This window comes from Cuculus canorus, chromosome Z, assembly GCF_017976375.1.
Source record: "Cuculus canorus isolate bCucCan1 chromosome Z, bCucCan1.pri, whole genome shotgun sequence".
NCBI classification, from domain to species: domain Eukaryota; kingdom Metazoa; phylum Chordata; class Aves; order Cuculiformes; family Cuculidae; genus Cuculus; species Cuculus canorus.
Window position 1 is genome coordinate 29800287 of NC_071441.1, and position 18112 is coordinate 29818398.

General features: G+C 38.3%; 1 protein-coding gene across 2 annotated transcripts in view; it reads left to right on the forward strand.

Annotated features, from left to right (window-relative positions):
- The window catches only part of LOC104058407 (TLE family member 4, transcriptional corepressor), a 296638-nt gene that overhangs the window by 254278 nt on the left and 24248 nt on the right, over positions 1 to 18112 (forward strand). Inside the window, exon 21 of one of the 2 annotated variants that reach the window (XM_054055165.1) lies at positions 83 to 1252. The exons of the other annotated variant lie outside the window; for it this stretch is intronic. Coding sequence (XP_053911140.1) covers positions 83 to 226 — 144 coding nt within the window. The 3' untranslated portion in view covers positions 227 to 1252. Of the gene's footprint in view, positions 1 to 82; positions 1253 to 18112 lie in introns of those variants that run through there. 2 annotated transcript variants of the gene reach the window in all.

An 18112-nucleotide genomic window follows, 5' to 3' on the forward strand; every position in this document is an offset into this window, starting at 1 on the left:
CTCCTTGCATTTCTATGTAACAATGCATTTTTAATGTTTCATTTACATGGATTTTCATTCTTGTTTTTACCTTTTGCCTCAGTGTTCTCTCTTTCAGGACTTGGAGACTCCTCCAGGACTCTTCTGCAGGACTTCTCTCACCTCCCACACATGTGTTGTGATTTTATGGAGAAGGAGTAGTCAATCCTTTTCCCTGAGCCTGAATAAGCTCACTTCTTTGTTTTGAGCTACTGATGGTGTCAGGCATTTAAAAGAGTAAGAAGGCGACGCTGGTGACTGTTAAAGTTACACGATGCAAACCAGTGCAGCAGGCTTTTTATGCAATTGCTTTTCAGTCTGTTATGCCCATTTTCTTTTGCTGTAAATGGATAGCGTCAAAAGTGTCATTATTGTTAATTTCCAAGCTTTGTAACTTTATCAATATAGGTACAGAAATACTGTTGATATCACCTTCTTTATAATCATGAGATAGCTTAAAATATTGTTTTCTAATGGTGTTTCTTCAACTTGTACAGCTAGAATCCCTACAACACTTTTTACATTATTAAAATACTCACCTATTATGCTAGCATGCTGAATACAATTTTGACATTCACAATTCAGCTCTCTGTCTGCACACTGCAAATAATCAAACATATATATTAAGGAAAGGAAGGTATAAATATGAGGTTGCAAATGGGAGACTATATCTCCTTAAAATATCATAGTTATTGTTAACTGTAATAACACTGTTAAGAAACAGTGAAACAAAAAGTATCAAAACCTTCCACAATGGTTATATGGGATAACACACCCTAAGCTTGATATAATTTTCACAAGTTAAACCATGATGTCCTAACTCATCTTCTTTTCCAATTGAAATTTTATTTATTTCAGGGTCTTGAGTTACTTCCAGTTTATGGTGAACTAGTTCACCAGTGTGAAGTACCAGAAAAATTCTGGAAAAACTGTAGGTGATGAAGAGTGGCAGAAAGATACATGACAGCTGAATTACTTTCTAACTCATAATAGAACAGACTTGAAGTTTATGTGGTCCACAAAGTATCTTTCTTCTTTCTGTCCTTATCTTTTACTTGTAGGACACTCTGGAGGGCATAGGATCATTATATGACAATTTTACATGTCTTTCCAAGTGTTCTGGACAACAATAAGGGCATATACCTTTGTGCTGTTTGACAAGTAAGAAGCATACCTACTTTCGTAACTAATCTAAGCACCTGATTTTCTCCTCCCAGTCTTCTTTGTTAAAACTATGTTTATTGAACCAATATGAAATTTCCTACCTAAAATTCTGTTTCTGTAACAGAGATGTTACTTGTACTTGACAATACTGTGGTAATTAAAATTTTAAGTAACACATATAAAATATTTAGAGAATGATTATAGTATTTATGACATATCAAATTAATTATACCACAAATTTCTAATTTGAAAAAAAGAGCCATGCAAAATGTCCTGTTAATTCAAAAATCGAATTTTAATTATTTTGTCAGATCAACAACAGTAAGAGTAATGTAAATTTACAACAATTAAACACTGGATATGGAAATTCCAGATTTCACTGAATTAAATGTCATTAAGATTTGGTTCTCTGTACATAAAACAGAGGTAATTGAGATTATTCTATATCTAAAATTCTAGAGATATGTCTTCTTTATTTTAATAGGGACTTCAGTTATTCTAGCATGGTATTTTACCAAAAGAAGAAAGGAGAAAAAAACATGATGAGTTCTGTGTTAAGAACTAATGTACTCAAGTACATAATTTCTAATACTTATTTATAGTGAACATGCACATAAAAAGTTCACCATGCCAAAGAACAAACTGTTTCATGTGAAGAGTTTCCTCATGAAAGCAGAGATTGTATTTCACAAAAGACAGGTTAGAAAGAATAGTCTTACTGTAGCGTGTTAGGCTCATAGTAATAAGATTACAGAATTGAGCCCTTAGGAAATGACTCAGAAAATTAATTAAAATTGCTAATAAATCATGCTGGTTTTATGTCCTAACAGCAGTATGCTGTGCACTGACGCACCAGAGACATTTGTTCGACTTCTCTGCCACAGTGTCCTGTACTCCTTGAGGCAGTAAGAGCTAGCAGTATTGTGAAAACAGAATATTCGGTCCAAGCAATTGTAAGGACAAGAGAATCAAGTCTTAGAGGACTTAGCAGTGATCCTTGCAATTGATTAAAGTGTGACATTGACTACTTTTAAGCTGGAACCTTCTGTAGCATAAGTGGAAGTTGTATAAAATGAACTAAAAAGAGCTTTTGGGACTGACGAAATAGATGAGATCTCTAAGGAGTGGGGGGATTTGTTTACACTTGTTAGAATGGTGATATAAAAAAGGATAAAGAAAGCACCTGTCAGCACAGAAGAAAAAATGTAATTAAGCATATGGCTTATATTTTTATAAGCATACCAAGGAGAAGGAGTAAATCAACTAACTTAGATGTTGCCTGAACCCTGTTGCCTTATTAATAGTTTACTTCGTACAGTGTGTGTGGGGGGGTTGTTCTTTGAATTAATTTTCAGATCTTTGCATGTTAAAAGAAGGCACAGGCCATTTCTATTCTCCTTCATATCTAGAAACACCTGCCAAGTACATGCATGTCACCTATCAGGAGGCTGTTCATAGCAGAGTGTAGAGAACATGCCAGAGACCTGCCTGAAAGAATCTGCAGTAGGTGACATACACATGTTAAGACAGATCTAACCATGCAGAGCTTAAATTTCTTTTAGAAGTGCTTAGATATCAGCACGGCCATGTTAACAACTCCTAATTGCCTTTTAACTAGTCTACGACATTTACCTTTGAACTCAGACATAAACAACTTAGTTAATTGTCTAGCAGTAAGACTGATAGATATGTAGCTAATAACTACACCATCAATAAACATGAAATATTTTCCATGTGAGAGACAGACAAATGAGCTCATGAAATAACTTACAAGATAATTAATATGGTCTCCCATTGTTCAGTTAGGAATAATCCACATCTTTCCTGCTGTAATACTACGTATTTAATATTTGTCAATAAAACACCTGAGCTCTTTCTGTGTTTTTTTGCCTGCCTGTTTAAATGTTTGCCTGTCCATGTTTAAATTCATAGCCCTGAGCCTTCCCAGCACACTCAGAGTGTCTATGCATGACTAGAATAATTTCTGTAATGCCCTGCACTGATAACAGTTTATTAGCAACAAGGAGTCCTTAAAAATGTTAGGAATGTTAGTCTATTCACTAGAGACTTTAGCACCAACTGGTATTAATTTAACTATTTTTTCAGTGTATAATAGTAAATATGAAAACAGATGTGTTCAGCATTAACCACAATTATGGACTCAGAAAGTAAAATGTTATTATGATTGAACACTAATTCTCAGTAGTAGTAATAATAATAATAATAAAGTAGTAGTTTTTATGCACTTATTAAGACACTTGTCATTTACACAACTCAGATTATGAAAAAAATGTTGGGGAAAAGTAGACAAAGAAACAAACAGAAGTTGCAAAGAGGGTGCAGAACTATAATATTGCAGTAACAGTGGGATGCCTCAACAGGTCGGATGGTTTTACCTCTGTAATGTATAGTCAAAAACTTCCCAGGCAAGACAGGGAGGGAATAGCAGAAGGAGAAATTTTCTTCATGTCAGTAGACAGCTTGATTGCATCAGGCTACCCTATGGAATTAGCAGAAGGCTGGCCAACACTATATGGGTCATCATGAGAAGAGAGAACAGGGAAGGCAGTTTTGTGGTGAGAGTTTGTTGCCAACTACCCTATGAAATGAGGAAGTGGACAGAGTTACTGTTTAGGAAACTCGAAGTCTCTTTATCATCATTCCCTAGTTCACTGGAGACATTAGCCTCTCTGATATCTGGTGCAAAGCCACAATCATTACAGGGGTCAGGGATGTTGGAGTGTGGTCTGAGCAACTGCTTATGATAGAAGCTACATGAACCAGGAAGTAACAGTGGCTGTCCAGGGCCTGCTGCTTACAAATGATGAAGTAATTGTTGGGGATGAGATAATCAATGGCAGCCTTGACATGAAACTCAGGAAAATGTATGGATTATTCAGGAGACTGGCTTGACTAGACATGGAATGCATGACTGAGCTTAAATACCAAACAGATTTTAAAAGGTGGAAATGATAACAGGCTAGAAAGGATCATTGTAGAACTGTTTCCCACATATGTAGAAAACCCAAGATTCCCTTTGAGTTGAAAATTGCAAGAGATATGAAGAGCATTAAAAAAGCTGCTGTCACTACTACAATGAAAAAAATTAACAATGCAAATGTGGACCCAGTGCTGAACAGGTGGATTATTCCAGTGAAAATGCCTAAAGATAAGGCACAGATAATCAAAATCTTCTTCGCCTTAGTCTTCATCAGTATGGCCTTTCAGCACTTTGTATCTAAAGTCAGGGTTCAAGCAGGACAGGATCTGCCAGTATTGAGTGAGAAGCAAGGCAGGAATGTAGCCATGCAAGCCCAACTTGCATCTGAAGACGTTGACAGTGTTGCCTGATAGCCTTTCAAAACTGCTCCCTGTCATCTGTGAAATGTCATGGAGACTAGGAAGTGTTTCTTGCACCTACAGGAAGTCAAATATTACATTCACCTTTAAAACACGACAAAAGAATGATCCAAAGTCCAGGCTGGTCAGCCTTGCTTCAGTCTCTGGGAAAATAATGGGCTGAGCCCTTTTGGCACACATTTCTGGATATATGAAGGAGAGGAGAATATCTATGAAAAGTTAACCTAGAAATACCAGAGGTAAATCATGCCTGAACAGCCTAGTTTCTTTCTGTAATGAAATAATTGTATTTGTGTGTGAAGAGAGAATGGATGCCATCTACTTTGACTTCAACAAGGTGTTCAGCATAGTCTCCCACAAAATCGGCAACTGCAAGTTGAGATGTTATGGCCTATAGGAAGGCCACTTGCATCTGTTGGTTTTCCTGTATCTACTGATGTGGTTACCCCATCATAGAGAGCTCCTAGGTTTGTCATACAGGACTTGCCTTTGGTGAAGCCATGCTGGCTGCCACTAATCACCTCCTTGTCCTCCATATGCTTTAGCATAGCTTTTAGGAGGATCTGTTCCATGATCTTCCCAGGCACAGAGGTGAGGCTGAGAGGTCAGTAGTTCATAGGGTCATCTTTCTACCCCTCTTACCCTTCTTCTAGTCATCAGAGACTTCTCCTGACTGTGATGTCTTTTCAAATATCATGGAGAATGGCTTGGCAAGCATATCGGCCAATTCCCTCAGGACTTTGAGATTCATCTAGTGAGGTGCCATAGACTTATAGCATAGCCATATAAGTTATATATAAGTTATATATAAGCCATATATAACACATAGCCATAAACTTATGGCACCTCACTAGATCAGGTTCAGGTTCACTAGATCAGGATCAGGTTCAGGTTCCTCAGGTGGCCACGAACATGATCTTCCCCTACTGTGAGAGAGGCTTCAGCCCAGTGGTCCCTATCTTTTTGCCCATTGTCCCAGGAAGGGTGAAGAGAGCAACTGCCAGTGAAGACTTAGGCAAAAATCTTGTCGAGTACCACAGCCTCCTCCTTGTCTGTTGATACAAGGTCACCATTTTCAACCATCAGTGGGGGGTCTGCTTTCTTTAACCTTCGTTTTCTGATTGATGTACCTGTAGAAGCCCTTCTAGTTAGCCTTTGCTTCCCTTGCCAAGTTGAGCTCCAGCTGCGCCTTGGTCTTCCTGACCTCACCCCTACACAACCAGGCAGTGCCCCTATACTCTTCCCAGATTCCCTGCTTGCACTGCCTGTGCAGTTCCCTCTTGCTATTCAGTTTGATCACCAGCCATGCTGGTCTTCTCCCTTCCCCACCTGATTTCCTACATCTGGGCACACTTGCACTGGTGACCATGAGGTCCAGTATTGTATCCTGTCAGGTAGGGGTGTCTATTACCTGGATGAAAAAATTATGCACTCCAGGAGCCTCCTGGATTGCCTACAGCTTGCCATGCTAGTCTTCCAGGAGATGCCAGGGTGGTTGAAGACACCCAACAGGATGAGAACTTGCGACTGTGAAGCCTTCTGTAGCTGGTGGAAGAAGGCTTCATTGGAAGCCTCTCCTTGATCAGGTGGCCTGTAGTACACACCAATAACAAGGTTCCCTTTGTTGTCTTAGTCTTTTATTCTCACTCATAAGCTTTCGACCTGTTTGTGGTTTTTCTTCAGGGACAGCTCTTCACACTCTATCCATTTCCTGACACAGAGGGCAACGTCTCCACCCCTCCTTCCCAGTTTATCCCTTCTGAAGGGCCTGTAGCCATAGGTAGCCACATTCCAGTCACGGGATTCGTTCCACTAAGTTTCAGTAATAGCAATCAGGTCATAGCTTCTTAGGAGCACAGTAGATTCCAATTCCTTGTTTGTTGCCCAAGCTGCGTGTATTTGTGTAGAGACACTTCATCCAGGCTGTTGGCCATACCATCTTCTTAGTGGAACACCTCTTACTTCCCTTAAGGTGTTCTGTGGAAGTTTCCTTCCTGGCACCTACTACCTCAGGAGCCTCTCACCCAACTGCACGGACTTCAACACAGGACCTAGGAGTATGAGTCAGAACAAGAGGCAACAGTCACACATAGAGAAGGGATTTTTCCCAATGAGACTAATTAAGCAGTGAAATGGGTTGCCTAGAAGGACATGGTGGCTTTTCTGTCCTTTGAGTGTTTCCAGGACCCAACTGAACAAAGCACTGAGCAACCCATCCGGAATTCATAGACCCTGATTTGAGCAGGCAGTTAGACAACAGGCCTCCTGAGGTGCTCTCTAATTTGAATGATTCTTAGAATCTAGCATTTTACTGTATGAAAGAACATTGAAAGTTGTACTTTGTTCAGAAATATAAACCAAAAGTTTTATAAGTTGTTCATATATCTTCACCACATAGATGATCTGCATACACCTGACTGTTCCCATTTATCTCAGCTGCTGCTCTAGTTATATTATAAAGATATACTACAGGGGAAATTTTGATTAAATGTATAAAGGAAATTTATTCAACATGAGGATTGGCAAACCCTCAGAAGTTGTGGAATCACAAGCTTTGGAAATGCTGGGACTTGACTGGACATGCTCTTGAGAAACTTGATATAAGTCAGCTCTGCTTTGAGCAACACTTGGACAGGATATTTTTTCCACAGCTCCCTTTCAACTTCATTATTCTGTGGCTATGTAACAGTGAAATACTTTCTAAACTTAACATCTTTTTTTCTCTATGGATTGGTGAATAGCTGGAAGTTAAACTGCATTGAAAACAATGTGGATCATTACAATCAACATGCTAGCAGCCTGCTAGCAGCCTACTAGCAACCAGGAGCAATTAATTAAAGAGCATTTTATGTTTGCATGTGTTTTCTGAGCTGTCTTAAGTTCACTGTAGGTACAGTCCCACATCCCAGGGGAGTGTCATAAATGGTTATATAGTAGGTGTCTGTTTCTAAATAAAAATTCCATCTTTGCCAAAACTGATGTCTAGGATTAAGTGAAAAATGTTCATTTTGACCCACCAACCACATTTTCTGAAAAAATCCTGGTTTGATTTACAGGATTTCTTTCTAACTGCCAAAGCTTGTGTTATATCACTTCAAAATATGAGTCTCTACAAATAGTTCTGCTATTAAACAGAAAAGAACCAGAGACATTTATTCTGGTAAGACACCATAAAAGAAAAAGAAGACCCACGCCATCTTATATATCAGAAAACTATCTTCCTACCCAAACACTTAACTACTTTATCATATCCACATTGTTGGAAATCAAACTTTGCTCACAGTGCTGTTTCAGTGAAGACTACGATTCTGTTAATTTTTCTAAGGTTTTATTAAAACCTGAGCAAGTTTGCTTAGGATTTGAAGTTATATCAAGCCTGGACTACTAGTGCCAATAATAACATAAATACAAAGATAAATATGGATGTTCTATCTCTTACTCACATTAGAAGAAGAAAAAAATTATTAAGACACCCAAAAAACTCTGCTGAACTGGAATATGTTCAGAGCATATATTACTGGTAAAGGTAGTAGTGTGACAAAGAAACTGACGGGTCATAGAGCCAAAGTAAGCTCTTTTATGTCAATAGATACTTAATAGTATCTGAGTGTATGAGAAAGAAAATTAAAGGAAATAACGCTTCAGACAGAAAAACACATCGACAAGAGGCATCAGGTGAAGTTTCATGGCCTGGTGGGGGATATTGTGGCTCTTTTCTTCTCAAGAAGGCCATCACTGTTTGGGGGAAGAAAAGAATTTGTCTGGAGACTGTGTTTGGTGACATATTCATTTCACATGACAGGATGCAGAATGTAACTGAAAGTTCTGCTTCTCTTCCCAAACATGACTTGCAGAACTTGCCCTGTAGAAGAAAGACAGAGGGGTTACTCTTCCAAATACCATGACTTGAAGAAGTATAAACAGTCTAGATCTATTAAAGATCATCTCCAATGGTGATTTCATTCTCCATTAATGATTAATAGCTTTCTTCTTCCTGTGAAAAGAATAGTAGGTAATGAATGAATTTATATTGGGCGTCTTTCGATGGCCAATGTATAAAATAGCTAGGAAACATTACAGAAGATATTGGAAGCTAGATGCCACTAACATAAAAAAGCATCACCTCTTTCTTATTATTTTCACTTAAGTTCTATAAAGAAAAATTTACGCTACCTGTTTTAAGCCCCAGAAATCCTTTTGGGAGATAGGTCAAAGATAAGTTATATGGAACTTAAGTATAAGGGAAAGTAAACTATTCATATCAAAGTGTATGATAAAACACACATTAAAAGAAAGAATAACCTTGGACTTTTAAAAAATAAGAATATATTCAGTGTGGAAAATTACTAAAGCTTTGTGTAAGAATACACCTACCTGGTTTTCAACAGTCTTACTAATTGACCCTGACAATCCTTAAAAGCAGTTTTTAGCCCAGTTCTAAAGATGGAAAGAGTAGGAGCTGATAAAGTCTGCAACGTTTGAGTTCATACTGAACTAACAGGAGATATATAGGAATGATTCAACAGTGAAACAGTTTACCTCATGGATGCAGTTGTCCCAATACCCATTGAGTGTTATGAGATCATTGAAGAGCAGTCATGATCAGATTCAGGGCAACTCTCTTATCTTTTTTCCAGTTCTACTGGTAAAGACATTTTATGCTCTTCATTTCTCACAGACAATCTATTGTGCTGTTGAAAGATAAATGGGCTGTAAAGAAAACTTTAATTATAGTAATTTCATTTTTAGCCAAGGAAAAAGGAAGGATCACAATTCATTTATTTAAAATATTATTTACTTTATTTTGTGTATAATTGCTGATCTGTTCAACTGAGATAATTATACACTTTACACGGTATTTGAATTAGAATAATGAATGAAGTACAGTCTCTAGTATCACAGCTATCATACACTGACCCTAAGAAATTTCACCAGATATTCAGAAATTTGGACCCATAAAAGGATATAACTGGGGAGAATCAACAGCAAATTTTACAGGCAAAAGCTATGACAGGAACATTGAATCTTCTGTAGCTTTAAACCCATGCAATTACTTTCCCAGATTGTGTAAGTGGGAAATACCCTTATCCCAACAGAACAGCACACATTATATTTATTATTACTTTTTGAATTATTACATTTAAAAGTTATTTCAGATGGTATGTTACCTTAATTATAATGAAGTAAGGGGAAAAAAAGAATCCTACGTAAAATTATGTTGTCAGTCAGAGATATGCTGTAGGAAAAAAAAACATACCAAGCACTCAGCTCATGATTCTTTAAGGTGACTGGCTTCAGCTTTCAGTCTGTGTACCACACCTTAGCTAAACATCAGGTATAATTAAGAAAATAAGTGACATAATTAGATTACAGAGGAAATTCCATATTGCATTAGAAGAAAGATTATTTTAAAATTTTATCTCTGACGTGTATTCAGTTCTTCAGTGCAAACTGCAATTCAGGAGAACATGAAATCTGTTTCTCCAAAGGTTTTTTTTCCCCTCTTGTTCAGACGTTTGACATACTGTGATGGGTTCACTGAAACTGTTTCTTTTACACGTTAAGCCTTTTGAAAGGCTTCAATTTTTTTCCTCGTAGAGGCTATTTGTTTCATGACAGCATTGTCTACATTCCTCACAAAAACGCAGGCGTTTGTCCTTGTGCTAAATGCTGACATCCTCTGATAAGAAGAAAGCTAAAAGGGGGAAGAATTGAAGGTCAACATGTTTATTTTGCTTTCAAGAGAACACAGTAGATAAATACTTTTCAGTGACTTCCTACTTGCTACAATATAAAGTTTATAAATGAATGGGGATGAACATCTACATTGCCATTACTCTGAAAAGAAAAGCAAACCTCTGTTGCAAAATCTTTGTTCTAAACACAGGCCAGGAAATAAAACTATGTATTATTGTCCTTACTTCATCTTCTCCTTCTAGTTTTGTTCAGGATATTTTAAAATTTCAGATCGTTACAGGAAATCAAAGTAGCTGCCAATCACATTCCAAAGGTACAAATCAGCCCAAAGAGAATACACCTGAAATCTTGACATATAGTTCTAAGTAATTTTTTTGGTAGAATAATCAGATGAGCTCATGATTTGTCTCCTTCACTACTCCTGTACTAAAAATTTCATATAAAATTGCCATTGATTTTTTACTGGATTGAGAACGTGCAGAAATTGCTAGCCCCCATTCCTCTCTTTACATAGTTTCCAGTCTTATGTGTTTTACAATTCTGGACCTTTGATTTCTGGAATCTCAAACAAATACAGTAAAAGCACAAAAGTAAAAGTAGTGGGTTTGATTCAGAGAACGTCTTGCCTCGAGAAGGACATGATAACTTTCTCTACCAGAGCACAACAGCCACAGAGACATAGCAGCTCAGAGAATTTATTAGCATAGATTTGAACTATTCTGCACCAGATAACTGTAGGTATAAAACTGAGTACATTTTAATTTATTGGTTTAGAAATAACCTTAATCTCTCTGGATCATCATTTTGTAGATTTTTTAAACTCTTGCCAGATCTTAGCCTAGAATAAATTCTTCCACTCTACAGAAGTGGGTTGAGTCAGCACCATCAGAAATAGGTAGAAATACGTGAAGGTGAATGATACAACTTCTTAGTTGCTTAATATAGATCCTGATGTGAAACGCCTGCATTTTTTCCCTCTACTCCTCAGGATGACCACAAACTAGAAGAAATCAGTGGAAAATTTGTAAGCTGGACATCAGTTTTAGAAGGCTGAAAGCAAAGGCTATGCTGGTATTAGTAATTAGGGTAGCCCATCAAGAACAGACATGTAGAGAGCCAATATCCATGTATAGTTCGGAAGTTTTCTTTCAGACTGGCTTTGGCTGTTGACCTGAATGCCTATTAGTGGCTGGAGTACTCTAGGTGTTCTTGGACCTTCATGCACATTTTATGGTTTAGTTTCACCTACAGGGAGTTCAGCTTGCAGGCTGAGAGGAGTCTAGCAAAATTCACTCATGATCCAGGCAAAACCACTGATGTGGAAACGCCTAAAGCAGACCACCCTGGCAAAAAGAAGGGCTTAAAATTGGTTTCAGGAAAATAAGTGTACTTTAAAACTATATATCAAGTTGTAAACATACCACTGAATATAAAAAATTAGTGTGCAGTAGTCCATAGTCAGCACAGTGTAGTTAACAATTGTGTCAAAACCAAATTGTATTTTGGCACAAAGATGATGTAATTTTCAAAATTTGGCTTTGAAGGAAACCAACAAAGCACCAGATACAGAGGAAGTCTTTTGCTTAGAAGGACCCTGCTAACATACCACAATGAAAGCTGGGAACTCCCTTTGGATTAGTTCACTGAAAACAAGCACTATTAAATTACTCTTGGCAGTGGGTGCAGAGAGATCTTCCACTATGAAAACAGGGGCAACGTCAAGTATTAGAGGACATCAGGAGATATGAGTTGCTCACAGCTCATGTTTCATAGTTTTTATAATTTTACAACACCTCTGAAAAGTGACAATGAAATTCTATCTTCTTCCAGCTGAAGAAAATAACTGTTGAAAACAAGTGATATGCTACTATTTATAGATAGAACTTGACAAATTCAAATTTTTTTTTCAGAATATAATTACACAGATCTTACACAATCAGCAAAGCTCCCATAGAATTCCACTGAGAAGTAACAATCATTTCTAAGAGTCAGATTTCAGTGTCTTACATCAGATATCTTGAAAATGGTGAATATGTAATGGATGACCTGATATGGGAAGCTGTCTTCTTGTTTAGTGCATATTTGGTTTTGGTGTTACAGAATATCTGCCTTGTTCAGCTCACACTTCCATCTTCTTCCATTAATGAGTCAGAAATTTTAAAGCAGATAGTCCTACCTCATTTATCTCTATGCAGATATACCTTTTAAATTTATTGAAGTCAAGTTTCTATATAGAAGAAAAGAAAGAAAATTAAAATGAGACTATCATACAGGGATTAATTTGAAACAATGCAGACCATTTTCATAAATGTACAATGTTGGTACTTTCTTGCTCTGAAGTTTTTGCATATGTGAGTGCATAATTTTAAAAATCATACTGTAAAACAAAATCCTTTCATGTGATTTCTTATTGATGACTATCTCTCATAAAAGCTGTTGGATTCACCACACAGACCTCTGCCACTGAACACATTAGTGTCGCTTAGAGTAGGTTATCATCAACTCCATATACCTGTCAATAAAATTTACACCTTACTAGTGGATTCGACAGGTTATTTTATCACAGCATTGGAGTGTCGAGACTGGAAGGTTGTATACTTATTCAACACTCTTCTGGGTGCTTTATCTTGGGTGATTTAGTTTTCATCTGTTCTCCCAGGCCTGGTATTTGCCCTGGGCAGTACTCTGCCCTGCATGGAACTGTCCACTTCTCATTTCACTGTATCTTCCTTTACAAAAATGCAATCTCTACTCCATAGCCATCTCATTTGCTCATTGGTCCACTTGTTTTACAAAGCATGCTTCATTCTTCCTGTCCAGCCCTTCCTGTGGATTCTCTTCTCTTTGCTGCTTCAGTGTCAGTCTGGCATGATTCTGCTGTATTTACTTCTCCTCTGTGTTTCTTATTCACAGGAAAAAACTCTCTGAGATCCTCTGCCAATTTCAGTTTCACCTCTTATCTATTTGGTGCAAGCCAAATTATTTAATTTCTCTTTATTCTTCCTGAAAACCATCCTCTTCTTTCTCCATCTAAGTTTCAGTAACATATTCCCTATACCCTAAAATCCTCTCACACTTTCTCCTTTTCTCCATTAGCATCTTATTCTTTCCATGGAGAACTTTATTCTTTCCACGGAGCATAGAAAATCAGTCCAAGTTGTCACAGTCTGGTGGTACTGAAATAAACTCAAAGCAGGAACTCAAAACAAAAAATTACATGGTGATCACAGTAATAACAATACAGAATTATGGTGGGTTGACCATGGCTGGATGCAATTGTCCACCAAAGCCATTCTAACACTCCTGTTCTCAGAAGGACAGAGGAGCTAAGACGTAATTACTGCCACAGGCAAACCAGACTTGACTTGGGGAAAATTAATTTAGTTAACTACGAATCAAATCAGAGTAGGATAATGCAAAACAAAACGTAAATCTTAAAACACCTTGTCCTCACCCTTTCCTTCTTCTTGGTCTTGATTTTACTCCTGATTTTCTCCACCTCCTCCTAACAGGTGCATGGAGGGATGAAGAGTGTGAGTTGTGGTCAGTTCATCACATGTTGTCTCTGCTGCTCCTTCCTTCGCAGGACAAGGACTCTTCACATTCTACCCCTCATTCAACATAAGGTCCCTCCTACAGAAGTCAGTCCTGCATGAACTTCTCCAACATGAATCCTTCCTACACGCTGCACTTCTTTACCAAGTGCTCCTGCACAGGTAATTCTATCAGGGTGCTGTCTTTCAGGAGCTGCTGCAGCATAGGTATCTTCTACAGGGTGTAGTCCTTCAGGAACAGACTGGTCCACTGTGGATCCCTTGTGGGGTCACAAATCCAGCCCACAAACCTGGTCCAGCATGGGCTCCTCTCTCTTCACAAATCCACAGGTCCTGCTCCTCTGTGGGCTTCCCACAGGGTCACAGCCTCCTTCAGGCACATCCACACATTTGGGCATGGGGTCCTCCATGTACTGCAGGTTATCTGCTCCACCTCGAACCTCCATAGTTTGCAGTGGGACAGCCTGCCTCACTATGGTCTTCATTACAGAGTGCTGGGGAATCTCTGCTCTGGCAAGTGGAGCATCTCCTCCTCCATCTTCAGTGACCTAGATGTCTGCAGGGCTGTTTCTTTCACACATTCTTGCTTCTCTTTCCAACTGCAATTGCTTTGTGTAGTAATACCCATTCTCCGCACCCCACACCCCCCCCCTTCTTAAATATGTTATCAGAGAAGCGCTACCACCATTGCTGATTGGCTAGGCCTTGGCCAGTGGTGGTTCCATCTTGGAGTGGACCAGCACTGACTTTTGTGGACACAGGGTGAGATTTTGGTACTTTCTTACAGAATTCACTCCTGTAGCCTCCCTGCTACCAAAAGTTTGCCATACAAATCCAATGTACGCATCAAAGAGAAATAGAAATATTGTGCACGTACAGTAAATACTTTGCTTAATTACAGTATTTTAAGACTGTCTTCCATCAATAATTTTACTGGCCTAATTTTGCAGAATGTCACATACCCAAGGTTACCATGAGGATAAATAAATGTGGTGCTAAGAAAAACATAGCATGCCACATCAAGACCAAAATCTAATTTTCACTGTGTATTTTTCAGTAGCCATATGCGGTACTATCTCCTGCCTTTCCACTCACAGGATCACTTGCTCTACTCCTTCTTATGTCTTTGTCCACTTTCATTACTTTCTAGTTTAAATTCTAAATGAAGAGAAGTGAGGAGAGGAGAGGAGAGGAGAGGAGAGGAGAGGAGAGGAGAGGAGAGGAGAGGAGAGGAGAGGAGAGGAGAGGAGAGGAAAAGAATTGATATCCAGTTGGAAAAGGCCTACGAGGATCATCTAGTCCAGCTGCCTAACTACTTCAAGGGCTGACCAAAGCTTAAGGAATATTATAAAGGCTGTTGTCCAATTGCCTCTTTTTAGGGCATTAACAGGCATGGGACATCGACCACTTCTTGAGGAAGCCTGTTCAAGTGTTCAACCACCCATTTGGTATAGACATGTTTCCTCATGTCAAGTTTTAATCTCTTCTGACACAGCTTTGAGCCATTCCCACACATCCCCACACTGGGATCAGTAGGGAAAGAGATCAGCACCTCCATCTACACTTTCCCTGCTCAGGAAGCTATAGAGATCAATGAGGTTGCCCCTCAGCATTCTTTTCTCCAAACTTGACAAACTCAAAGCCCTTAGCCACTTCTCACAGGACATGCCTTCCAGCCCTTTCAGCAGCTTTCTTGTCCTCCTCTGGATGTATTCAGGTACCTTCACACCCTTTTTAAAGGTGGGTGGGGCCAAGAACTGCACACGGGAATCTAGGTAGAAGCTGCATCAAGGCTAAATAGGGTAGTATAATCACCTCTTTTGAGTGGCTGGTTTTGCAGTTTTTGATGCACCCAGGATGCTGTTTGCACTCTTGGCTGCTAGGGCACACTGCTGACTCACATCGAGCCTACTGTCCACCAGCATTCCCAGATCATTTTCTGCAGGGCTGCCTGCCAGCCATTTGTCTCCCTGTTTATACTGTGCCAATGTTTCTCAACTCCACATGCATAATATCCATTTGTTCTTGCTAAACTTCATGTAATCAATCTCTGCCCAATACTCCAATCTATTTAAAGCTTTCTGCAAGGCCTCTTGTCCTTCAAGAGGATGAACAGCACCTCACACTGCCTAGTTTAATACCACCAGCAAAATTCTGCATCCACATCATCAATGAAACATTGAATTGAACTGGCCCTAGAATTGAACTCTGAGCAAATTTGCTGCTGCATGGCTGTTACCTACCTATACATAGCCCCATTCATGACAACCCTCTGAGCCCCACCACTCATCCAGTTCACCCTAAGCACTATGCAGCAGCTTGTTTCACAATTGGACAACATTTCCACAAAGATACTATGAGGGGCACTTAATAAAATCCAGAAAATCCACCTGTCACTCACTAGGCAGGTGATTTTAGCACAGAAGATTAACAGATTATATAGGCAGGACTTGCCCTTGTTAAGCCCATGTTGACTGTGCCTGATGATTGCATTGTGAGTGAAATGCCTTTCCATAGCATTGGATTTAGACTACTGGGTCTCTAGTTTCCTAGACCTACACTTATATCCTTCTTGTAAATTGCAACAATTTTGACAAGTAGAAACCTCCGGAGACTCCCAAGAACTTTGGTAGATGATTGAGAAGGTTCCAGCCATAACATCCGATAGCTCCTTCAATACCTTGGGATGAATCCTGTCAGACCACATGGACTTACGAACTCGCAGCTAGTACAACCGACCCCTTATAATTTCAGAGTCCACAAATGGAAACTCATTGCTCCCACACTCACAGTCCTCCAACTCACAGGAGCAGACAGCTCATGGTCTAGCACTAATACAAAAAAAAAAAGAGAAAAAAAAATAGCGTTAAATGCCTCTATCTTTTCTCCAGTCTTATTTGTCAGGTTTATTTCTGTTGACTTTACATCTTTTTATATCTTCTGCTTTTATGATTTTCACAAAGTTATCTAGAGCCCCAGAGTTTGAGGGTTTTTATTGGTTTATACAGGGACCTCAATTATAATTTTACAGAATCTAGAAAGTAACTTATTAGTGTAAGCTTCTCATATTTGATGTCTGAAATATTGTATGATCTTATCAGGTAGCAATAACTCTTGACTGAAAAATGATGGGTACAGAGAACAAAAGTAGCAATGTAGCAAACCTACTTAGCAGTGTATAGTTGCCATGTTAGTAGAAACCTTTGTTCAGAAAGTTCTCAAAGCTTAGAAATAGAATGAAAACTGTACAAGACTTATTTTCTCCAAATTTTGGATTGTTGGAGTGGATTGAGTTAGATGGTATAGCTAATTTTTCACTTAAGATCTTTTTAAAAAAATACAACCCTCAAAAAATATATTATGAATCAGAAAGGAATAGTATTTACAAAAGGCAATGAAAACATTACTTTATCTGATTCCAAAAATACAGAGGGAATTCCTAGTAATATAATATGTCTGCTTGTAGAAACTGGCAAACTTTTAAACAACATAATTTTGAACAGTGTTAAGCAATTTATTTTCAAAATAAAACTTGATGATCAACCTTATTTTTGAATAACAAATTTTCCTTTCTCACTCTATCTTTTTATTACCCACAGAGGAATTTCTTGCAAGGATAGGCATACATAAATATAAGATAAAATTTAATGATTTATCTTCATTTTGTTTGATTGATAGCCTCTCTGTCTTCTACAGAAAAGGGAAGGAGAAGGTTTGACAAAAATAATGATAGATGATTTCAAACTGTTAAGAAATATTTTAGAAGGAAGGGTGAGGAAAAAATAATATAAACAGTCAATTAAAAAGATGCATGGGGTGACAAATTATGTCATGATGGACATCTCGTTCGTTTGTGTAAACCCAAATGGGAAACATCATAAATTTGATTTGGATAGAAAAGCTTCCTGATTTTCCCTGTGGGCTGGGGAGTTGCCTTTCTTAGTTGATATTTCACATAGGATGTGTGGTCACCACATCAATTCATCAGTCATTTGTTCTACCAAAAAATGTATATTATCACTATAGTTTGAATTGCATTTTGGATGTCTTATGAATTTCTATTTGGAAAGCTGGAGAAATCTCAACAAGTTTTGAAAAATAATTTAAGAACATCATAGAAAGACCAGACTTGCCTGCTCTTAGAAAAAAAATCTTGCCATCACACTGTCAAAATGGCAAATCATTTCTCACTTTGTAGAAATCAAAGGCAGCCTCTGCATTTTCATTATTCTATTGAAATCCAAGTATTATTCTTTCATTCTCTAACTCCTCCTCATCAGTATGTGTTCAGACTATTGCCTGGAAACAAAAGGTTGGAT